This window comes from Podarcis cretensis (genome assembly GCF_951804945.1).
Source record: "Podarcis cretensis genome assembly, chromosome: 8".
NCBI lineage: Eukaryota > Metazoa > Chordata > Lepidosauria > Squamata > Lacertidae > Podarcis > Podarcis cretensis.
In genome coordinates, this window is record NC_137177.1 from 27,905,206 (window position 1) to 27,930,121 (window position 24,916).

The window sequence follows — 24,916 nt, forward strand, 5'->3', positions numbered from 1 at the left end:
TTTCTGTACAGCAATGGGAGTCCTTGGCACATGAGTCAAAGGGGAATGTTTCCCTGAATGTCCAAAGTCTGAAGCAATTTTTTGTGGTGCGCAGGGTGGGTGGGATCCCATTGGTGGGATTAGCTCTGTCTCCTCTGTCACCTGAGCTAGGGAGAAACATTTGCAGCAGGTAGCGAGAAGCAAGGGCACGCTCTTCTCCTGGCTAGGTAAGCAGCAGCAGCCTCCCTTTTCTGCCCAGATCAAAGCCATACCTGTCCCTGGCTGCCTCTCCCCAGGGTGGTTCTGCAACTCCACCCTGGCCTCTTTCTTTCCCAGATAAGGCCCAACCTCATCTTCAGGTTGCACCGCTCTGCCTTCAGGCATAACCTTTCCTCCCGCCTCCCCCGAAGCTTGCAGGAGCGCCTCAGATTTAAGAGGAGCAGAAAAGCTGCCTTGACGTGCATCAACCTGTCTTCCGCACGCTTTGCTTAGGCTTGCGCATTTCCCGGATCTTCTCTCCCCGTCCCACAGCATGCCAGCAAGAAGGGTTGGGGAACCCTCTGGGTGCCACCCCATTCCCCCTCCTACTGCTCAGGGGGCCTGGGGTGCGGGGAGAAAGAAAGTCAAGACCAGAACTACAAAAGGTAGGTGTGAAAGTGAACTTTTTATTGGGGAAGAAGACTGTAGCAAACCACCTCAGTAACACCATGATAACAAGAGGCCCTCTTGAGATTGCTATTCTTAACCCGCTCAGAAGAGTTCCCCCCGTCCTGCCCCCCCCCCCCGCTACCCTTGAAAAGGCCCACCACCTCCATCTTCTTACAACAGGATGCCCTGAGTGAGAAAACCCAGCAGATTAATTTTTTTAAAAAAGGGGGCCGCGAGAAGCAAAGGTGACAACTCTTGCTTAATTCTGTTCAGCTGCTACTTTGGCAACTTTACCACGCAAAACAAAACAAAAAAATTCTTTCTTCCATAGTTAAACACTAAATATATGTATACACGCATATACATTCAGATATCTCTGTCCTCCATGACAGGTCAGGAAGACTCTCGTGTTAATCAGGTGCTGACCAGATAGATACAAGAGTTAATACAAAGCAAGGAGCTCTGGGTTGCAGGAAGAGGTCGCATACCAGGAAGTACAGAGGCCAGGAAATAGCGATGCCCCTCCAAAAAGCTGTCACATGAGGAGAGTTAGGTAAATGCTGAAGTCCCATTTGTGCATGGATCAGTCCCCTTTTGCTATAAAAATCCAGCTGGAGCTCCCAGGAGCTGGAGAAAATGAATCTTATAAAAATAGGATGGGTTGGGAAAGTGGGACGGGTGGGAGAGAGACAGTGAGGTTGCAGGGGAGACAATGAGTTACCGTCGTTCTGCAGTCTGCAAAGTTCAGTTCTTTGGCTCTTCACCAGCCTCTCCCCCTTCTTCTCCTGAGCACTCTGCGGTCCATAATGTGAGGTTGTCCCTGAGAAGCTGCATGATGAGGGTGCTGTCTTTGTAGGAGTCTTCGCTGAGCGTGTGGAGGTCGCCCATGGCCTCGTCAAAGGTGGTTTTGGCTAGCTTGATGGCCTCTTCTGGGGCATTGGCGATCTCATAGTGGAAGACCGAAAAGTTGAGGGCGAGGCCCAGCCGGATAGGGTTAGTGGGCTGCATCTCCTTCTTGCTGATGTCCATCGCCTCTTGGTAAGCTTTCCGTGCATTGTCGATGATCTGCTTGCGGTCATCCCCAGTGGCCACCTCGGCCAAGTAGCGGAAATAGTCGCCTTTCATCTTCAGGTAGAAGACTTTGCTCTCTGGGTCGCTGGCTTTCTTGATGAGGTGCTTGTCCAGCAGCCCCAGGACAACGTTGCAGACATCCTTCAGCTCCTTCTCAATCTTCTCCCGGTATTCGTTGACCAGCTGGGATTTGTCGTCGCCTTCCTCGGTCTTGTGCTCGATGCTGGAGATGACCCTCCAGGCAGACCTCTGGCAGCCGACCACGTTCTTGTAGGCGACGGAGAGGAGGTTGCGCTCCTCGTTCGAGAGTTCAGCTCCGTCCTCCACCACTGCCTTCATGAAGTCGGCCATGTCCTCATAGCGCTCGGCCTGCTCAGCCAGCTTGGCTTTCTGCACCTGGTGGTTCCTGGCCATCGTGGGGGCAACGGAAGGGAGTGCTGGGCAAGGAGAGAGATCAGGCAGCTACTCGAAGAGCCCTCAAGAGTCTCTGCCGAGTTCAGCTGCCGGGATCGGCTTTTGGCTTTGGCGTCTCAGCCTGGAGCAAGAACAAGGCGTGGTGAAGAAGCGCTCAATGAGCTGCCCTTCCCCCACTTCCTTTCCTGCAGCCTCTCCTTAAAAGGAAAGTGGCAGTGATTCACTCTTTGAGCAAGACAGTGAATGAATGCTCACCTGCCCAGGGATGCAGAGAGAGAGAGATAGACAGACAGAGAGAGACCCAGAGACCTCTTAGGCAAGAGGTCGCTTGTCCTCCTGACAGGCATCAGTGGACAAAAATGGGCCACAGAGCATGAGCTCAAATAAAAGAGCGTCTGTTCCCCTCCAGGGGGCAGTGCACAAAAACCTAACCTGGCCCACAAGTCCCAATCTTAACCCCTGTCCATCCCCAGCATTCTCTAGCCAGTATTTTCCAGGGGATTTCAGTATGCCTACACATCATATATCTACTCACATTCCTCCTCCCAAAAAATAATGGGAACTCCTCCCAAAAAATAATGGGAACTTTTCCCAAGTGTGCTGGGAATCCTAGACCTGTGAGGGGTAAACTACAGTTCCCAGAATTGTTGTTGTTGTGTGTGCTTTAAATGTGTGGCATCTACACAACCAGTACTGACTGTGTGAAATTGCCTCCCTTCCAAACATGGGACCAGTTTATATGATCAATGGAACAGGACCACAGCGGTTACTGCGGCTGATATACTGTTGTTGTTTTATTGATCTTTTAAACCGGATTTTTATTGTGATTTTATGGCTGCGTGAGCCATTTTAAATTAGAGAGCAGTATATATAGTAAATTATTTTAACAAATAAAGCTTTCCCTGAAATGTACCACAGCAGAGGAGAAGGGGGGCATGTTTGGATACTCTGCCATTAAACAAAAGGAATCCCACCCTCCCGCACACAGAAAACATTAAACTTGGCTTTCTTCCTAACACATAAGTTTAGCATATGTGGGGTTTTTTCTGGGGGAAAAGAGCAGTATTCAAATATGTGGGGGGAAATAAGCCACCTACAAACTGAAGCGGTACTAACCAGGAACAGCTTTACCATTTAGGAACACAAGACCATTGGAAGGTGCCTTAGGTTGCATACACACCATACATTTAAAGTACACTGTTCCACCCAAAGAATCGTGGGAACTACAGTTTACCCCTTACAGAGATGCAATTCCCGACATCCATAACAAACTAGAGTTCCCAGGATTCTTTGAGACAAGTCCCGCGCGGACGATACACAGCTATTCAAGTTTACATAGAGATCCAAGTTCAAGGAACTCTGCATGTGATAGAACATAAATCTCCTTAGCCCAGTGACTTGCAGCTAATAGGAAGACAATAATACAGATAATCACCTAAAGACATCAAGATTTAGCTCAAAGGTGTCAAGCTTGTTGGCTGGAGTTGTTTTCATTTTCTGTGATATCTCCAAAAAGCACCTGCCACACCTAAGAGTCACTTTACAGTTTGACAGGGAGGAGTGGACTCCTCTTCGGAGAGGGGCGGATGTGGCATCTGTTCGCACATGTTCACACTCGGTGATTGCAACCTCATGTGATGATTGGCATATGTGAATCAGCCACGACAAATCATCACAGGCCAAGGATCTCGCACACCTATCTTAGGAAGCTGCTTGTAGTTAATCAAATTATTGGTTCATCTAGCCCAGTACTGTCTACTCTGACTGGTAGCAACTGCAGGTGCTGTCAGGGAAGGACTTTGGGACTGAGGTCCAGGGCCCAACTCACCAGGAGGGGCCCCCAAATGCAGCAGAATACAGTGGTACCTCGGTTCTCAAATGTCTCCGTTGACTAACATTTCAGAACCCGAACGCTGAAAAACTGGAAGTAAATGCTTCTGTTTTCAAACAGCATCCACTACGTGTTTTTCAATTTTCTCAGTTGAATTTGCGGGCAGCCCTTTGTGCCTCGGTTTTCAAACGTTTTGGAACTCAAACGGTCTTTTGGAACAGATTACGTTCAAGAACTGAAGTTCCACTGTAACCGGCTCACTGCATTTTGAGAGAGGCCATACTCAGATCACTAAGGCTGCATATACACCATACAGTCATACCCTAGATCGTGAATGACCTGCGAGTCAAACGTTTTGCCTCCCGAACGCCATAAACCCAGAAGTGAGTGTTCCTGTTTGCGAATGTTCTTTGGAACCCAAACATCTGACGAAGCTTCCACGGCTCCCGATTGGCTGCATGAGCTTCCTGCAGGCAATCGAAAGCTGTGCCTTAGTTTCCGAACATTTTGGAAGCCGAATGGACTTCCAGAACAGATTCCGTTACACTTCCGAGATACCACTGTATATTTAAAGCACATTCTCTTCCCCACCACAAATGTGGCCTGCCGCACCACATTTGGCTCAGTGCTCAGCCTCCTCTGCCCCCTTGATATTGGGAGTGGGGCTGAGCCCCCTGCTAAACAATATGGAGGGGGCTGAAGACACATCAGCCCTAAGGAGTTGGTGCCTATGGTGTACAGCATTGCACAGGATTCAGCCATATACAGAGTCTAGCTCCATATACTCTAACTGGCTACATAAAGTAACATATAGTCAGCAGGGGTAGCCAATGTGGTGCCCTCCAGATGCTGATGGACTCCAACTCCCATTAACACTAGCCAGTATAGCTAGGAATGCTGGGACTTATAGTCCAGCAACATATGGAGGACACCGTGTTGACTGATCTACACTAACTGGCAGCATCTCTCCAGGATTTCATACAGGAGTCTTTCACAGACCTGCTTGGGGATGCTGAGGAATGAACCTGGGACCTTCTATATAGCTACAAAGAGACTTCAGCAAACATTACCCATACATTCTCCTCTTTTCTTTGCCGTGCTCCGCATTTGTCTCCATGAAAGTACAGAAAAAGTTTCACTCTCAGAACTAAACCTGTTGCCACTTGCCGAAAGACTTCTCCTTTCTTCTGACACTGCCAAAAAGACGGGAGAAAGCCCAACTGCATGACAAATTCCTTGCACTGCTGAGTGTTTTTTGAGCCTAGGGTGATACATCCCAGGCTAGCATAAGGAGAGAATGGGTGTGGCTGATAACTCAGTTGCTCCAGCTTGAGAAGGTGAATTGTTCCACCAGGGGTGACTCATTGCTGATCTACGTTATGTGGTCTGAGCAAAACTCCCTCGTAGCATCTTAGCACGGTGACACAACCGCGCTTTTCTTTTCAACTCAAGTGACTGGGTGGTGCAGGGAGATTCCTAAGGGGGGGGGAGGAAAATGGGTCAGGAGCCCCGGAACACACCCAGACAGCTTCAAGGGCCTTGTAGCAGGATAGTGGAATCGGGTCCATTAGGTGAAATGGGGTACTGCCCCACCAACTTCCAAACCAGCCCACCTGCCTGACTTTGTGCAATCCTAGGGGGTGTCCTCCTTCCCAGCCTCATTTTGCTCTAGCAGAACTCTAGCTGGGAGGATGGGGACAAAACCAGAACTAGGTGGCTCTGCCTCTCATTGGTTCTGGTGCCATCTACTGTTTGGGCTCCCCTTATTCAGCCCCAGCAATCACAATGGGCACCAATCAGCACTGTAGGAGGGGTGTCCACTTTCAGAGCACTGGAAGGAGAGGGCCTTGTGAATCATTTGGTCCAACCTTTGCTCAAAGCAGGGGATCCAGAGCTAGAGCAGCCTTTTACAGATGGCCAGAGGCAAAGCTAGGGTCCCTTGCGCCCTTGGCAAGGAGCTGTATTGGCGCTCCCCCCTCCACACACAAAAATCACCTTACTGCAATAGCTGCACTAGAAATTACTACATTTTACGCGACCCAAGTACTTGAAGCAATCTTCTCCTGTGTTTGATCTCGCTGTGACGGCAGCATTGCGTCGCCACACACATATACGTCATACACCCCATAGTCTCCAGCAGTATACTCTGATGGTATACTGTCTTGCCATTTCTCTTACCCAGGCATAGGCACTCGGCCCTCCAGATGTTTTGAGACTATAATTCCCATCATCCCTGATCACTGGTCCTGTTAGCTAGGGATGATGGGAGTTATAGTCCCAAAACATCAGGAGGGCCGAGTTTGCCTATGCCTTATCTAAGTTCACAATCTTTCAGATAGCTGGAGACAAGTTTCTGGGGTGATTGGGGGAGGGCAGTCTTGCCAACCTCTAGGTACAGCTCTGCAGGTGGCTGGTTGCGTATCTCCGCAAGGCAGAGCCCATCTGCTCCCAGGTATTGGTTCCATTGGCAAACTGTTCGGCTGAGAGCTTTCTCCTTATGTTCAGCTGAAACCTGCACTCCCTGTAAGTTAAGCCTATTTGATCTAGGCCTGTCCTCTGTGGCAGCAGGGAACAAGTCTTTGGCCTTTTTTTCAGTATGACAGCACACCAAGTATTTGAAGAGTGCTATATGCTATATGCCCAAAACACCTGATTTATATGCAGAAGGCCCCAGGTTCAGTTGAAAAAGCAGCAAGTGATGAAGGGGGGGGGGAGAGGAGGGAACACTGCCTGAAAAGCTAGAAAGCTGCTGTCAGCCCATATAGATGATGGGTCATGGGTCTGACTCAGATCCATATACTGCTAATTGGTTGTGCAAGGAAGTTGGCCTGTTTTAGGGACAGGGTATTTCCCCAAGATTCCAATCCAAATAAATTAAAACTGTTCGCAAACAGTGAATTCTTTCCTCAAGCTAGCAAAGCTATTGGGACTTGGAGGGGCTGCGTTTCTTGTCAAGGGTCCCTGTGTTTTCATTGCTTGATTGTACACAGCCTTTTATAGGAAGGGTGGTAATAGAAATGTTATAAAAAGCAATAGCACCGGAAAACAAAATAACCTTGTGGGCGTCTGCTATCAGATTCTGCGCTAAGGTGGTTCTTGAGCTACACTTGCAACCTCCTCACATTCCTGCAGGTTCTTAAGGGAGTGTCTTGTATCAGATTGCAGAATCGCAGGACACTTAATTATATGCTTGTGTGGCACTTTTTCATGACAAACACAGTGCTTCTGCTGGCACTAGCAATGTCCCCAACGTCTGTGGCTATGTTGGTTTGGGCGGCTGAATTTCCAAGCAGTTTTCTGGCACTGGTGGTGCTGGAGTACAATCCCAGAAGAGAACACAATATAATGAACATGTAGCTGGTACCATCAGTGCAAATGCGCCACTGCAAGCCAGGCGAGAACTCTTGGGAAACAGATGAGTGTTTTCTAATCACTCACCAAGAAAGTTCATGATTCTTGAGTCAGCTCCGAATCTAAGGGGTTTGCCTGCTGCTGGTCAGCATACTGATGTCATGACTAAGCCACCAAGAATCATTTTCAGCTCATACAAGATGGCTGTTGCTCACATTCCCAGCCTGCTGCCTCCAGAAAGCCTAAAAGCAGGATGTAAAATAAATAAATAAATAAATGGGGGAGGAACCCCAGCAGGTATATTACCTCTGTGTAAAGCGGTTGCATCTTCTCAGGGCTAACAGCTGTCCACATCAGGGAACAATACTTAGCATGTGTAAAGCGCTTTTGAGCATCCAAAGCCTTTAAGGAGAGCCTCTGTGAGGAACTCACACCCCTCCAGATGTTATTAAACTCCAACTCTTACCAGTCCCAGGCTGCATGGGCAACGCTCAGGGATGATGGAGAATTGTAATTCAGCTGTATCTGGAGTGCAACAGGCTACCCATTCCTGCTGAAAGCTAAGTCAATATCCTAGGGTTGCCATATTTTAAAAAAGCACATATCTCCCTGCAAAAAAGAAAAACTGTCGTTTGTTAAGGATGCTGGGAATTGTAGCTGCCATGCATAAACTATAGTTACCATGATTCTCTGGGGGGTGGGTACTTTAAGAGATAGTAGATGAGAGATTTGAACCTCCATGGACAGTGACTTCCTAAGGCAGAGGAGTCACCTAGAGCCTTTTCGTCTCCTTCCACACACACAGTGTGATGACAGCAGTGACTTAACTGGCAATTATTGTGTGTGAGAGCGAGTGCTTGGTGTTCTTCCAATTAGAGGCCTGAAAGGCTGCCCTAGGGTTGAGATAAATGCTACCAACAGGGCTCTGGCTGGTGCCTATTATCGCTTCGAAACCCACCTGCCCTATGAAACACATGTGTCAGAGCTGCCTCTAGGTCCCAGCTCACAGAGGACCAACGCTAGGCTGTCGTAATGTACAAAAGTCTTTATTGAAGTTCAATTTCCATTTCAAAGCCGCAGCGCGCAGCCCTACGTCTTAAACCCTAGATCGGCGAAGTCCCGTCTGAATCTCCTCCCCTCTTACACCAGTTTAAGATCCTAGCCCTGCTCCACCTTTTCCGCTGCTCTCTTCTCCTCTGGGTCCTCCTGCCCGCTGGGGCATTCCCCTTTCTGGACTCCTCAGACGCTGAGTCGCTTAGCTCCTCCCCTTGCCTCCGGCGGGCTTTAGGACCCGGTTCCCAATCCTCATTCTCTGCTGTCCCACGCTCCTATACATTTGAACTTGCCTCTCGCGCCAACCCAGTGACCTTCCTCCTGACCGTTACACTACTTCTGTCACTGCTTCCCTCTTCCGGGATACTGGCCGGATCTGACCTCCCCTCCGTTGTCTGACTCTCCGATGGAGGCGTGGTCAGCCCTGACTCCTCTCCTCTCCCTGCTGGGGGAGACGCTACTCCCGATACCTGTGACTCTTCCCCCCCACTATGCTCTGGTGGGGAAGCTGGTCCTGATTTCCAACTGCTGCTCTGGGAGTCCCCGCTGGCCCCTTGCTTCTGGGGTGTCCCCCTTGGGACCCCCCTTGCCCTGGCCACCGGCGCCCCCTTCTGTGAATCTTCCGATTCGCTGGAGAGGCTCATGGAATCTCTCGGGCCACTGTCATCTTCTCCTACGCTGCCCTCAGAGTCTTCCCCTTCGCTCTCCATCTCCCCTCTTCCCTGTGCTTCTGCTCCTGAACCCCTGACAACATGCTTAACCTCAGGCAACCCAAAGTATGAAATATGCCCACAAAGATCCCTCCACTATCCTTGCCACTCCAGCCACCTCTGAGTCATATTTTAAACCGTAAGCAACTTTTTACTTATGCTGTAAATAACTAGATATTTGAATGTTCCCACACTTCCTCCCTGCCCCTCCCCACCTCCTCATGGACTCCAGTACTCGATAACTGCTGAGGGCCTGGGTGAACCACTTTAGCAAATGCAGAGCACAGGTGCAGCATGCTATTGTTTTAATTGTATTTTTCTTGCTGGTTTTATTTCATATGTTGTATTTCGCTGTATTACAATTTGAACTCTTCACAGCCATGCTGTAGACCACAGCATGGGAAGCTGTGCTAGAGAGGAAAGGTTCAAACTCACTATGACAGGCTGGAATGTCAGACATCTGGGCGGGTCTTTGTGCCTGTGTTCCAAACAGTACAGAGTATGCTGCCATCATGAAAGTGCCCATGCTGTCTACTTTCCAACCTCGTGCCAGGGCTGCATTTAGGAGTGTCTCCACCCCCATTGTTCAGCCTGGGCACTGAGGTCCAGCGCCAAGGGCGTTCTGGCAGTTCCCTCACTGCGAGAAGCGAAGTTACAGGGAACTAGGCAGAGGGCTTTCTCGGTAGTGGTGCCCGCCCTCCCACCAGATGTCAAGGAAATACACAACGATCTGACTTTTAGAAGACATCTGAAGGCTTAATGACTGATGTTTTAATGCATTTTTGATATTTTGTTGGAAGCTGCCCAGAGTGGCTGGGGAAACCTAGCCAGATGGGCGGGGTAAGAATAATAATAATAATAATAATAATAATAATAATAATAATAATATAATTTTATTTACACTGCACCAATAATACGGTACATCTGAATAGTGTGATTGAGATTATGCGTTGAAATATTTTAGTTGATATTTTAGATTGTAAAATGCTATTTTTATCTATTGATTTGTTTTACCTTGTGGGCTTATAGCCGAATAAAGTATTATCTATCTATCTATCTTAAAGGTAAAGGTAAAGGTACCCCTGCCCGTACGGGCCAGTCTTGACAGACTCTGGGGTTGTGCGCCCATCTCACTTAAGAGGCCAGGGGCCAGCGCTGTCCGGAGACACTTCCGGGTCTATCTATCTTACACTGCACCAAAAAAAAAACCAAGGCAACAGCACAAAGGGTGCCAGAACTCTGCATGTTAAAAATAAAAAATGTCAGAACAAACATATATAGAGAAGGGGTTCTGAACATAGAAAGCTTGACACAAGAATGGTTGTCAGACTTTCCAGTATCCTTCCCAGATTTCTGCTCCCCCAGCCAATTTATATTTTTGCACATACAGCAACATAAATGCTGCAAAATAAAAAGGTAAAGTAGGCTGTCTCAGTACACAGAGAGCAGATGCAACCCAGAGCAGCAGTCTTCTTTAACACCTAAGTACTGATTATCTTGGTTCAACATTTAAATAACAATGAAAGAGGGAGATCCGTATTCCATTCATTTTTCTTGATTATCCAACCATACATTACAAGAACAGACATTAGTCTTTGTCCTAGAGTCTGAGAAACACTTCTGACTTGATAAGTATGGAATGACATTGTCTTGCTTGTACCATAAAAGTGTTCCATGTAGTGTAAAAATCCACCACAGTTGTCAGTTCCTGTACCATGTTTTCTCATTTGTGCAGGAGCCTCTCTACATTGTAGAGTAGGGGTGAGGAACCTGTGAGCCTGCAGATGTTGCTAGACTCTAGCCCCCATCAGCACCAGCCAGCCTGGCCAATGAACAGGGATGATGGGAGCTGGAGACAGGCAACAGATGGAGGGACACAAGTTCCCCAGCTCTGTGGTACACAATGCAAAGTGTGTGTGTGTGTGTGTGTGTGTGTGTGTGTGAGAGAGAGAGAGAGAGAGAGAGAGAGAGAGAGAGAGAGAATATCATACAAAGCTGCCTCGTACCAGCTATTTATCCATCTAGCCTTTGCAGATTTAAGTCTAAAGAGTTTGCTGTTTGCAACACAGTCCACCATGTCACACCATGTGATTGCAAGATCACAGGCAGAGTTAGGTGTATACAGTACTGCACTGCAACAGTAGTAGGCAGCAAAGAAAATGGACAGCCCTGCAAAGAAGATGTTTCCATCAATTAAAACGCAAAAACCAGAGAGTCATGGAGTAAGATAGGAGAAATTTTATTGTTACAAAAGTGAAAGGCATAACTGAATTTCAAACCCTACACAACTACACTTAAGGGACCGAAAGGGTTTGGTTTTGCTCTCTGTATAGAGCCGCCTGACAACGTCCCTGCTCCTTGGCCCTCACCTACCTGCAAAAGGTGAGGCAAGGCAGAATTCTGTAGAGGAACTGTTAGATAAGCACTACAAAATACTGTTAATGGTATATTTATTCATTTTTGGTGTGGAGGATGAAAGAGAGGGAATAGATCTAAAGGAATCCTAAAAAAAAGTGAGCTTATTAGCAAGTTAAAATGCCGGAAGGTACAAATTCCTATCTGACTACACCCAAGGAGTGTGCACCTTCCCCCAACACTCAAAAGTTTGAACAAGCAGCTTAGATGTGGGTTTTCTAATCCACAGCCTATGCAAAATCCTGCTTTGCAGGCTGTATCAGCTACATTTGTGCATTTCAGCAGGGGTGACCTGGCTGCGCTCATCCTCGTGGGGCAGTCCAAGACAGGGGTTAGGCACAGCATCCTATATAGCAGGGCTGTGTACCACTCTGTGCTTAAGAAGGTAGAAGAAAAGAAAGTTCTATATCATGAAAAGCTAAATTCCGCAGTGTATAAATTATGCTAGTTGACTTATTTACATAATCATTTAACAAATTTGCATATTTCTGGTTTTTTTTTGCCAGTGATGGGAAGGACTGAAAGGTGATGTACAGAACCAAATCTCCACCTTGAGTCATTGGAAATCCAAGTCTGCTACCCTTCTGGCTTTGAAATTTCGGCAGAAACAGCACCTACACATAGTAAGCATATCTTTGTAACAATTAAGGTTTAGAACTTGCCCTTTTTCAAGAAAAAAAGCATATGATTCTCAGGAACAGGAATTCTGCATCCATTACCACATTAAAACAAAATTCTTTTTAATGCTCCTGTGGAATCACATCACATCACACACAGACACACAGAGCCCCGGGTATTGGTTCACAGTTCTAATGCACCACATCGCATTCAAACAGATGCAAGTTTTGACCAACTGCATCAAGTGGGAGCACATTAAACAGCTAGTGCAAACACATGGGCCCTGCTCTGCTGCAGCTAAAGACACCACATCAGTTCTTGACATCACAAGCAGATCAGGGTGGAGGGGAGAGAGAAGAGGTGGGCGCCTTCAATTGACTAGAAAAGTAACACAATTATCTCCTAGAATCTCTGGAGCCTTGAGACATCTTTTCTGTAGAGCAAGACTAGATAAAAACTCTCCCCGGCCTTGATGTGCTTAGATGCTAGAGTCCATTCCCCCCACCCACAAAAAAATAGGAACTCCCGTTATTGCACTCACAGCAGGTGGCATGTATGGCTTTAAGCTTCGAACCCTACAGACAGCAGGAGCAACCTCTGCCTGAGGGTTTGGAGTAGCTTTTTCCTTGTGCATGTGGCATCTCCCTATCCTTGCTGTGAAACGGGAAGAGATGCAGCGATATATTAAATATAAATAAATAGATAGCCCTGGAGGGTAGAGAGGCACAGGTGGTGGCAATGGCTGTACTTTCAGATATTTGACAGAGCCTCTTGGGGTCGCCTTGGGTTTTGCCACGAGGCGCAGAGGGTCCTCAAAATCTCTTTTGTGCCCCGGACACACTGGATGTTCCCAAGCAGTGCAGGAAGGGGGGAAAAAAGAGAGAGAAAGAGATAGGATTAGTAAAAGGAAACACCAGAGATAGAAAAAAGGGTGTTCACAGGAGTAGGTGTGCCTTCAGGCAAGCTAAAGAGGAGGAAGGGGGAAGATCCTGGGAAATTAGTGCAGTTTGGGTAAATGTGGAACAAGTGCCATTCTGGTAAGGATGACTTTATGAATGCTCAGGTGAGAAATGTCAGGAAAAGGAGGCGTTGGGTATTTCAGACTACCAAAGAAAGGGACTTCAAAGTGATCCTGATTAGTTAAGTGTAATTACAAAACAAAAAACAAAAAACAAAAAAAGGTTTCTGATTAGTGTTTCATGTGGGCATGCAAGTGTAAGCAAAGGACAGGCAAGGAAAAACCTTCTCATAATGTCTGGATAGCAAAATACAGGCAGAAGCCAAGTGTGTCAGGTTGCCTCCCAAGTTCACTTCCCTTGGCATCTGTTTGAGCTACAGCTTCTGCTGCCACATCAGACAAGAGAAGTGCCCCGAAGTTCATGGTGCATCTCAGCACTAGAAATAGTGTGGTAAAGGACCGTTTGATGGACTCTTCCATTCAGACACATGCACGGCCCACTTTCAGCAGGATGGCTAGGAACTTCATTTCACACTGCCCCCATCATACACTACTGTAAAAGCAGCAACAGTCATTAAGTAGGAAATAGCCAATGTGAAGCTGCAGAAGTTGTTGGATTCCAACCTGCCACCGCCATGGTTAATGTTTAGGGGTGATGGGAACTGCAGTCCAACAGCTGTTGGTGGGCACTACGTAGGCTGCCCCTGGTATGAAGAGAGGCTTTGCTGGGTTGCTGAGCACTCAGGCTGCTGGGGAACAGATGGAAGCAAGTTGCATTTTGCCTGGGATGGGTTCTACTTGGAATTCACCTCCCACCCTTTCCCTAGCAGTGAATGCAGGCAGATGGCTGGACAGCTCAACCCAAGTGCTCAGTCTTCTTCTGCTCTGCCCAGCACTCCAGCAAGGAGAGAACTGTGGTCGCAAGCCCAACCTAAGCAGTTTGTTTTATCGGCTAGCAGAACCCTCATTGCCCCAGCTGCCGCTCCTTTTGTTTGCTCTTGCCAAGGACAAGTGGGCAGCAGCAGCTTTCTCCCTTCTGTGTGAGTGATGGGGAGTGGGGAAGGCAAGATGAAGAGAGAGCAAGATATAAGGAAGGTTCTCCAGATTTGTTTTTGCTGATGGGAGACAGGAGAAAGTGAGGTGGGCAAGTGGGTGGTTAACATGCATTTCTTCACCAAGGGTAGCATATAAACTAGGGGTGGGGAACCTGTTTTTCAGCCCTAGGCAAGCTTGAGGGGGCAAATGACAGCAATGAGCAGGGCCAGAAGGAGCAATGGATGTTAATTTTACCTTTGTACAGCAGGCTTGTTTCCACACACGTCACACACACTATCCTTCATCCAGGCAAGTGAAAAAGTATTATCAGAGTTCAAGGCAAAGACACTCAAGGAAGGGTGCAAAGCACTCCTGGCGAGGGGTGGGGTGGTTTGGTGAGAGGCTCAAGAGTCAGACCCCTCTCTCTGCCCATCCCTAATATAAATCAAAGACTTTGGGAAGCTATGACTATTTTTGCCATGGAACAGTCACAACAAGTAAACCTAGAGGCTGGGCAACAGCACCAATTCAAGCCAGGCAAACAGACATTAAAATATGAGACTGTTTGTGAGTGATAACGCTGCCAGATATCTCTTATTCCAGGACATCCATATTTTTTGTCCATCTCAAGACCTCAGGCCATCTATCTGCAATATAAGCATTCAGAACTTCCCAAAGTTAAGACAATGAACTTCCATACATCAATATACTCTTTTGAATCAAATGAGAAGCAGAGTTCTGAAACACCTGCACACCTTATTCAACACTGTTGTCAAACAAAGCATCCTCATAATTACTTACCAGCAGGGCACAGACAGATGTGATACAGTTAAGCCTCATTTTGGAGGACGTGAGATGACAACAAAATGAGAGCACCAGAGAGGGTGGGGGCAACAGCCATTAAAAGAGCAGAGCCAAGTTAGCAGATTAGATTCTGGCTTTTCACTAAAAATTTGGGTGTGGATACCCTGCACACGAGCTGGGGTAATGGTTAAGAGACTGGGCTATAATCCAAGAAGTCCTTGGTTCAATTGTCACCTCAAATGTGAGAGTGGGTCTATTAGGCAAACCACCCACACACAGCCTCTGTCCCACCTGAAATATAGGGAGAAGACTGATGATACAGGGTAGTCATAAGAAAAACAGAGATAATGTGAAGCTCTTCACATACTATATAAAAAGTTATATATAAATGCTAAGTGGTGATATTTTCTACCCTGTCCCCACCTTAACCTGCCTTGAACAAAAAGATCCTTTATGAAAACAAGGTAGGTGCAGGCTGATGAGCCTGGACATCATCCCTTGTTCTGCCCCCCAATTCTTTTTGAGCTAATAACCTACTATAAAAAAATAATCTGCTACTAGTTGCAATAATGAGTTGGCAGTATTGGGTCTTGCACCCCACTCCCACCCCCAGGTCTGGCTTAAGCATCTCCCTGGTCCCAGCTTTTGGGAAATAACTGTGCATGGCATACTCATGACATCTGTTAGGCTCAACCACAATCCTACCTTAACTTATAACTTGATTTACACAAACAAGAGATAACCTAAACATTTCTGCCTAGTTTTGGACTACTTCATGATAGTAACTAGTACATGGGAGGTAATTTTCAGTCCTCCAAGCTATCATACAGAAGTGTAAAGACCTGCCAAAAAAGCCTGTGAAGACATTTCCTGCCTTCTGTGTAGTCTCAAAATCCACTGGGGTAAGCCGGGCATCTGGCAGTAGCCCATACATGGCAAGAAACACACTATGTGTAAAAACATGTTCCCATCATGTTGAAAAGATTGCCTGGAAAACTTCCACATGTGTAATGATGGTTTTAGTGCCACAGGGAGTCCTGCCGTGGGAGGTGAGAGTAGAAGGTACCATGAACATCTATCTCATTTGCTCAAGGTTCTCCTAACCTATCCCTCAAGGCTACCTTGCTGTCACACAGGCCTCACAGATCTTCACGTGGCTTAAGCTATTGGTGGGATGGGTTGTAGGGCACACAACAAAATGAGAACAGCCACACAGACTGGAGGGATAGATGGGCTCCAGGCTTGAAGCAATTCATGCGGCAACAATGAGATGATTCACCAGATGAGGGCGAGGGGGAAAAAACCAATGCGTTCTTACCAGCTAACCTTCAGAGAGCAGTGCTAACCCATCCTGTGGGATGGGGTTATCCCATCAGGCAGTGCAAGATATGGCAAAGTCCTGGCAGGCATCCTCCTAGAGAAGACACCAGAGATTATGCACCGTGGCAGTCTCAGGTTTGGGGAAGTAGAATTGGGGGAGGGAAAGGGGAAGAGAGAAAGAAAGAGCATGGGTGCCCTCCATCAGTAGCATAACGTGCTTTGTGCGGGGATTGGCCAGGTTAAGTTATGGCTACTTTGAAACTCTACACTACTAAATCACTGCAATTAACAGTACACAGATCCCCACCCCCCATGTATATCCTCAACCACAATGAGAGCCCTTAGTAGTTGCTTTTATGCCTGCTGGGTTCTAGTGTCAGCATCCAGGCAACCATCTTAACCAGCAGGTGTTCTTCCTCCAGTGATTTGCCCAAGCTCAGCTTCTTGCATAGGAAGGAGCTTGAGCTTGAGCTTCTTAAATCTAGCATTCAGGAAATGCAAACACAAAATCCAAAGCAATTAGCTCTTTAAAAATATTTTTTTTATTACAAAAGCAAATAACAAAAGCAACTCCCCACACAGACGTAACACTGCTACAAGTCCTTGTCCCCTCCCTCCCCACCTGAGCTTTACAAATATGATGGTGTTGGAGGGTGGCATGAGCTCTCCCTCAACAAGAACAGGATCCTTCCCTGATAACTGAATGAGGCCACCCTTCTGTAAATAAGAGGGTAATCTAGGACGGACAATGATTAGTGTGCCTGGCTTATGGAAGCCAGGAATCTTCTCTCCCTCCTGCACTTCTGATTCTGTTCCTGAAAAGTTGTACAAGAAATGAGTGTGTTTCCAAATAAGATCAACTCTTGGAAAGCAAAGCTACTATCTTTTCAGCAGGTAGTTCCAGAAACATTTGGGGCTCCATTGGCCAACCAAAACTGCTTTGCTGGCAAGGCTATCCTTTGGAAATGCACCCTTCACAGATGAGACTGTTAATGTGGCTGCAATGGGAACAGCACAGGCTGACAACATCTCTGGCATGATGCAGGGCACAACTGATGGGCACTGCTGCCTTCAACATCAAGGTTCAAGACTGTTAATATTAACGGATTTGGCACTTGCCTAAGTGGCACATGAGTTCCAAGTGCTTGTCCCATGCATCAGCCAGTACAACACTTGGAATAGCCTTTGCAATAGCATCCAGATGTCAGGATGAGGACTAGCTAGGAAACCCATAGTATCTTGGGGTCCTATATTTAGCAGAAGAGAATTGCAAGACCTGTCATACCTCCTGGGGGAATAAATCATACTCAGAGGTTCTCCAAGAGGCCGATCAGTTACAAAACCCTTCAGATCTGCACTATGAACAAAGCAAATTTTACCTATCAGAATAAATATGCTGGTCAAGCAGCCCTATTATAGAGATGGGTGTGTATCATAAAGCCCAGACACCCCCCCCCCCCGATTGAATGGGAAATGGTGTGGAAGTCTTTAGACACCAGCAGAATGTTCCAGTATGGTCCTGGTCCAGTATGTACCTGAGCTTGTCTTAAGTACAAACCCAAGTTTTAGAAAGAGAAGTGATTATATGAGCTTCTTGGTTTCTCACCGTAACTCTCCTGATTTGTCAGGCAAACACATTAGAATGGGACTATGCTGTCTGAACAATCAAAATTAATAAGAAAAGCAAGGGAAGCATAGAACAGGGTTAAGGAACTTGTGGGATAAGGAACCTCTAGGTCCAACTCCTATCAGCCCTAGAGAGCCCTATAAATGGTTAGGAATGATAGGAGTTATAGTACAAAAACATCTTGAGGTCACACAGTTGGCTACTCCCACCACAATATGTCAGTTAACTCTTACTAATGGAGAGTGGAGGATGCTAATTTCCTCTTCACAAAACACATACCTCTTTACAGGGCTGGGTAATTTGCTGCCCATCTGAGAAACCCTTACAAGAATCCTCTACGTGGCCAGTGGGTGAAGTCTGCCAGGTGCTTGTTTGTTGTAACTGATCGCTCTCAAGGACATTCTGCTGAATGGGGTGGTGCTACTCAAAAGTGCTGATGGATGTAACACATGGCCCTGAACAGCATGAATGACGTTGGAAGGAAAGATCTGACTTATTCACTATCCAACTGCTAACTCGGTCACTAGCTATTAACACCAAATTCCTACAAGGTGACTTCAATTATGCGAATTTTTATTTTTTAAAAAATGCAATGTTTGTCCTTTCCTGATTCTCTGTAGATGCAAGGCAGGGAAAGGCATGCTCATGTCCCTTTAATTGTCCCTTTGAGCCCAGAGATCCTACCATGTTTTCCACAAACCCTAGTTTCTGCAGGTCTATAGGGATAAGAAAGGAGACTCTAGTTAGCCGTAATGTGTGCTATGGGCTCCCCATCTTTTCCTATGGACTGGTGAAGTCTAGGAAATAATGGCTTAGAGATCTCTGTGTATGTAAATTACTTGATACAAAAATTTCAACATTGTAATAATAATTATATATCTAACATGGTTCCAAGAACCTGTGACACAGGTTTATGTATAGTAAAAAGTCACTTTTTAAAAAACCCTTAGAAAAATCTACAAAATATGTGCAAAAATATCCAGCAGCTTTTAATAAACACATTTCAAGTATCTAACATATTTTAACCTTCCTATATGCATAAGGACTCAGCAGAACAAGATGGGAGGCACTGCAAGAGGATCTTCAGTAAGAAGAAACATGTTATATTGGTCTTTATGTCACTGGTTAAGAATCAAAGTGAATGGCCTCAACTTCCTACAGGAAACGAGCTTATTTTTGGACAGTGTACGCAGGAAGATATCCCTCCAAATTCCTCTTTGAAAATAGCCTTTGGTCAACAGGTCTCCTGTGTACGGATTTCCTTACCCGTACTCCCACCATAGCTCTCTCACCCATATGCACATCAATGAATTATGTCTCATCTCTATTCACATCACTTAAGAATCTCAGATTGGCTTGCTTCATTTTTTCCTAACCATTAAACAAAGAACCTCACTGGGCTGTGTTTATCCTCTTGTCACAGCAATCATGCAATTGAAACGAACAAGGACAACTCCCGGTCAGTTCCCAAAGTGAGAAATCATTGTCTGCTGATCAAGTAGATCTGCTCAGGATCTTTCTTAGGGATCTTCAACTGTTTGCACCCCCTTCATTCCCATCGGTGGGAGCCAGGCAAACCAGATCAGCAAGCACCACTTGCTGCTAGGGCATGGAGTGCTGTGTCCTCAAATGGTTCAGCTCTCTGCCTTACAACTTAGGGCAGCACCAATTCTCTTTTGTGGTGGGATCCCTTATGCAGAGCGGTCCACCTTAACCAAGAAGCAAGTTCAAAAATAACCTGGAGTATAGCTTCAGGGATGATACCTTGGTTTCCCCCTGCTTCATTGTAAGTTACTACATCCTTTTCAACCAACCTGCAGAAGACCCTCTGAGAATGGATGGCTTTCAAGAAGCTGGCATTTCCCAACCAGAGGCACTCTCTGCTCTAAGCGGCTCCAGTACTCTTTCCCCCCCCTGTGAAAAGATGGCCCTGTCTAGAGGCTTAACTGCAGCAGTCCGCAGTGTTCAATTTAAGTTCCACTGTATAAAAATGAAACCAAATAAAAATCAATGCTCAAGGCGATGGGATGTGCTTTGAGTAGGAACTTTGGAGGCTCCGCCCTACAAGGCTGTCCTTCCTGGGCCCAGGAAATGGTAAAATGGAGGAGAGGCACCGGCTGGAGGTAGGCATAGGCATAGGACTGCTTAAGGGTTGGCTCATACCATGCTGGCATCGGATTTCGTTCCAAAGGAAGGAATTTCACTCTTAGGAGTGGATAGGGTCCCAGCATCTGCCTGGATAAATCCTCTTCTGTCTATTAGGCTAGAGTGGGGGAAAAGAAAAACAAGTAACAGGAAGGTCAGTCTGGTAATCAATGCTAAACCAAATGAGCAGCAGCAGCAGCAGCAGCAGCACTTTTTCACCTTGTCAATGCATGTTTGTGGATGAGGTGGGAATTCCAATCTGCATTTGGATCACAAACATGAAATCAGGGGCATCATTTCTGCATTAGTGCAAGGGTAGAGAACCTAAATCCCACTTGGTTCAAGTGCATGTGTGCGTTCCTTGCAGGGAACACTCTCATGCCCCCAAGCTCTACATAAAGGAGGAGGGAACTCTTTGTGCATCAGCTGGTGCGTAAGTTCAGTCCTGTTGGTCACTCTCTCCTCCTCATGTACCAAATGTGATGTCATTATGTTGTCAGATAATTGAGAGGTGAATGGTCCCTTTCAAAGTTGACCCCTTGGGTGGGGAGATCAAGATTTGCATTATGGATGGTGAAAAGTATGTTTCTTTAATACATTTACTTGCGCCTTCTCTTCCTGGTTTTTAAAACAACGATAAATATGTTTAAAAAGGAATACAAAGGCATGTGGTCAAAAATTTAGGTGAATGTTCATAAAGAAAAACCTTGAATTTTCCCTTCAAGAAGGCCTGAAGCAGATAAATTCCTCCATCCAGGAAGGGATAAGTGAAGAGTCCAAGGTCCATCAAACACTTAGTGTGTCTCTTGCAGGTGGTTTGGATGGTATGGAGTTCTGTATACTGGAAGTACTGTTAAATCATGGCTAAATTCTGAGTAAGTTTTGTAAAGACCAGATTCCCATATGATGAGAGCAGCTCATTGCCCATTGTGGTTTCAGAGAGGGAACAATGTGGAGGTGCTATATATTGAAGACATGAGCTGAGGAATCCAAAATAACAGTGGCACAAAAAGTAACTGTAAAAAAATAAGCTGAGCTGAAAGAGCTCTTCAACTACAGTGGAACCTCGGCTCCCGAACGCCTTGGGAGCTGAATGTTCTGGCTCCCAAACAAATGAAAACCCGAAGTAATTTTTCTGGTTTTCGAACATTCTTTGGAAGACGAAGCTGCTGCAGCCAATCAGAAGCCATGCCTTGGTTCCCAAACTGTTTCGGGAATCGAACAGACTCCCAGAGCAGATTAAGTTCAGAAACCAAGGTTCCACTGTAGTTCTTGGACTGCAGACATGTTCAACAGGAGTTTGCCAAAGCACGCTTTGCTTCGTACATTACAACCTCTTATGTAAACTGCTCTATTTTTCTGATATAGCAGTATATAAACATTTAAATCAATAAAAAAAGTTTTCACTATATTTCACTGATTTCATTCGACCACCGTCAGGCTGTACCCTCTAACATACAGTATCAAGAACCCTCTTACAAGCCTAATTTGAACTTTAGTGTTCATGGAGTGACTATTTGATGTAATTTTGTAGTTGTGGAAAAGTTACGGCTCACATAGATGTCCAGTTTTTCTCAGGATACCATAGAAACCACTCAACAAAAACAAACCATCCTTCCCAAAAACTCTACATGGAAAACCTTTTGCTGACAACTTTTCCTCCTGTCTATGTATTCATGAATTCCTTCAAGGAGTCATCTCATAAACACCACATGCTAGTGATATAATTGCCCTTCATTCTGTCCAATTCTGCCCCCTTGTGACTACATGAAGATTGCTAAATTAGGATTATCAGCGAGGCACCAGGTAGATTAAACTTGGATCTGTAAATACAGAAGAACTGTGTGCTAGACAGACAAGAATGTTACTCAATGGAGATTTCTCACAAGAAGCAATTGTCAAATGCTCATAATAGCACTTGCAATTCAGACCACTACGGATCTGACATCTTTCCAGGGCTGGGTCTGCCACGAGGCTGAGTGGAAAAGCTGCCTGAAGGAGGCAATTTGTGTGTGATATTAAGGGACAGAGAGAGGAGAGAGAGATGGGATGAGCTTGAATTTCCTGCCTCAAGTGCAAAAATATATTGGGTGAGCTCTGTATCATTCAACATTTAATTTCTTGCTTGCCTTTAGTTTAAGTCTCGTTCCCCCAAGCCCTCCCCACCACCATCTCTTTTAATTTCCTCCATCTTTCCAAGTCCATGTTTTGCACAGGAGTATGTGTTTCTGTGTTGTTTCAACAGACATGTGTGCACATAATGGTAAGCAAAGGTTCTTGCCTTAAAAAATCATATCGTGCATGCAACTTAATCGGTCCTGCTTCACTCCTCTCCTGGCATGAGCAAGTAAACAAACCATGAAGGGGACAGTTTAGTGTTGCATCTGAACCCAGGATCATTGTTTGTTTCATCCTAACAAGCCACCACCAGTAAGCCAACAACAAACCACAGTTTAAGGTTGACGAGCAATCGCTGCTTGTTAGGACAAAACCAATCACAATGCTGGGTTTAGAGGCAATGCCAAACCATCTCCTTTGTGATGTGTTTGCATACTCTCACCAGGAGAGGAACGAGGTGGAAGCAATTGATTTGCATGCACTTTGTGCTTAGTATGATTTATTAAGCCAATAACCTCAGCTTTGTGTTATGTGTGAATATGACCAACCTCTCTCAAGCTGTAAGGAGGAAGCAGCTATCATTCTGAGCAGTATAGATAGTTTTTGCAGTTAGTTTCCCACCTTTGGAAGCACATGCCCATTTCTTCCTTACTCACGGTGATGGGCCACCTGTGTGATCCTGACACACTGGTTGTTTCTCCCTTTGTAGCACAGAGTAGCAGTAGAAGCCAGTCATGGCAGAAAACAGCAACATCTCTCTCAACTTTACAATTCAAAAGTAGAAGCAAAATTGGGCAAGTTAGCAAGTCCCTGTCTTTTGGGTTTCTGTGATATCTTACCCATCAAATCAATATTGACACACACATCAATTCATACTACTGTTCAGTATCTATCTCCTAACTTGAACATGATTCAGGAGCAGGTATTCTAGAGCAAGTGTCCTTACCTGGGATAGAATGGTCCACAGAGCACTGCACAGCAGTTGGTGAAGATACTTTTATGGCTGTAGGGGTTGGCAAATTCAGAGCCTCTTTTATTTGACCATGCTCCTTTGAGCTACAATCCAAGAGAGAGATGGTTAGGGAAAGGAAAGGGAGGCAGGAGATAATGAAAATCATGTGTTGGAATGCTCTATAAAATAATTTTGGAGTCATTCATATACGCTCTGGAGCAGATAGACTACATGCACAAGTTTTGAAGAATCAGCAAATCAAAGAAGTGCCTGCACACTTCAGCAATGAAGGAATTTCTGAAGAAAACTACTGTCCACAGAATGCAAAGTGCCTGAACTTGCAGCTGCCTTTAGTTAACATGATTACGGTAGGTAATTTCTATGATCTCTCTGCATTAGGAGCAAGGAAGATGTGGGCCTCCAGATATTGTTGAACTCTCATCAGCCCCAGACAGAATGGTCAAGGAGTCCAGTTGGAGTCCAGCAACATCTGGATGGCCACAAGTTCCGCATCACTCTTCTACAGGAAGGATGAAAGTAACTGGCACTCCTCAGATGTTGTTGCTACTCCCACCAGCATGATGTGCATCTGGAGGGTCACAGCTTCCCTATCCGTAATTTAAAGACATAAACTAAACCTCCAGCTTGCAGGCTACCTTAATTTCACATGCAAGGCCATTTTCTTAAAACTAGGTCCACCCACCCATTAGCAGACATCACCAGGGGTTTAATCCTGCACTGGCTGTGCTATCCTGTTCCCAGCAGGCAGCAGGACTTAATCCCCGCTCAACATCTGAGTGGGGATTAAAGTCTGTGCAAAAACACCCTTTGAAATAGCTCATGGGAGCTATTTCAAAGAGGCTTTTGCAAAGGCTTTAAGACAACCCCTGTGATCCCATTTGAGCTTCTGGAGGGTCAAATCAGAAAACTGGGGCTGTCTTAAAGCCTTTGGCAAGTCTTCCTTCTGCTTTAAGTTCTTCATCTTGGAGGCTTAGAAAGGGAAGCACGAGGAGACTTGCAAAAAGCTTTGTGAGTCTCCTCCTGCTCCCCCTTTAATCCTCTGAGATTGGCGTTTTAAAGGCAGAAGGAAGAAGGGAAGAAGACTAGCTTTACAAAGCATAAGGGATTTTGACAGATGGGTGGCCCCACCAAGTGCTCAGTCATATGACATCCTTTGACTGGCAGATGGGTGCGGAAATTTGGACCTTGGGAGCCAAAATGGTTGCATGGGTGAATCAAGTGAAAATTTACAAATTTATAGATATCAAGTTCAAAGCACACACCATTTATTTGTGAATGTTCCATTACAAACTGTATATTTTAATGCTACAAATCTTATCACACTAATCCAAAGGATGGGACTTTCAACTGTTTGGTTAGAGGGAAGCAAAGAAGGGGTTTCATGCAAACACTACTCCGTCTCTTGACAAGTTAGTGGCTTAACCTTTTTAAGAGGGCTCAAAATGCACAACACAGTAATTACTTAGTGCATCAACTGAAATTGTGTGTGTGTGTGTGTGTGTGTGTGTGTGTGTGTGTGATCTATACAATACATTTTCTGCTGAAAGTCTCCTACAATCCTTTGGCTTTTGCACAATTTATAACCATTCAGTGGAGAGCACCATCTGCATTTTTGTATCATCTTAATGTTTTATTATGAAAGTTGGTACATACAGTGGTACCACGAGTTAAGTACTTAATTCGTTCCGGAGGTCTGTTCTTAACCTGAAACTGTTCTTAACCTGAAGACCACTTTAGCTAATGGGGCCTCCTACTGCTGCCGCGCCGCCGAAGCATGATTTCTGTTCTCATCCTGAAGCAAAGTTCTTAACTGGAGGTAATACTTGTGGGTTAGCAGAGTCTGTAA

The 24,916-nt window shown here is 45.8% G+C and overlaps 2 protein-coding genes and 1 long non-coding RNA gene across 6 annotated transcripts in view; 1 reads left to right on the forward strand and 2 right to left on the reverse strand.

Moving 5' to 3' along the window:
* Window positions 1–462: 462 nt before the first annotated feature.
* On the forward strand, window positions 463–19,229 carry LOC307221756. The gene is made up of 3 exons (XR_013841476.1): window positions 463–623; window positions 11,979–12,095; window positions 18,878–19,229. It is a non-coding gene; the product is annotated as an uncharacterized lncRNA (long non-coding RNA).
* On the reverse strand, window positions 625–2,208 carry SFN (stratifin). Its single transcript, XM_079986386.1, has one exon. It carries the CDS (start codon window positions 2,110–2,112, stop codon window positions 1,372–1,374), a length of 741 nt encoding a protein of 246 aa, XP_079842512.1. The 5' UTR covers window positions 2,113–2,208; the 3' UTR covers window positions 625–1,371.
* ZDHHC18 (zDHHC palmitoyltransferase 18) overlaps window positions 12,696–24,916 on the reverse strand; it is a 32,568-nt gene continuing 20,347 nt past the window's right edge. For 2 of the 4 annotated variants that reach the window (XM_079986208.1, XM_079986207.1), the window contains exons 7-9: window positions 23,044–23,153; window positions 19,998–20,097; window positions 12,696–12,930 (exon numbers count right to left, since the gene is read on the reverse strand). In XM_079986208.1, coding sequence (XP_079842334.1) covers window positions 12,841–12,930; window positions 19,998–20,097; window positions 23,044–23,153 — 300 coding nt within the window. In that variant the 3' untranslated portion in view covers window positions 12,696–12,840. Of the gene's footprint in view, window positions 12,931–16,205; window positions 16,302–16,726; window positions 20,098–23,043; window positions 23,154–24,916 lie in introns of those variants that run through there. The other 2 variants (XM_079986209.1, XM_079986210.1) reach the window with 2 other exon arrangements.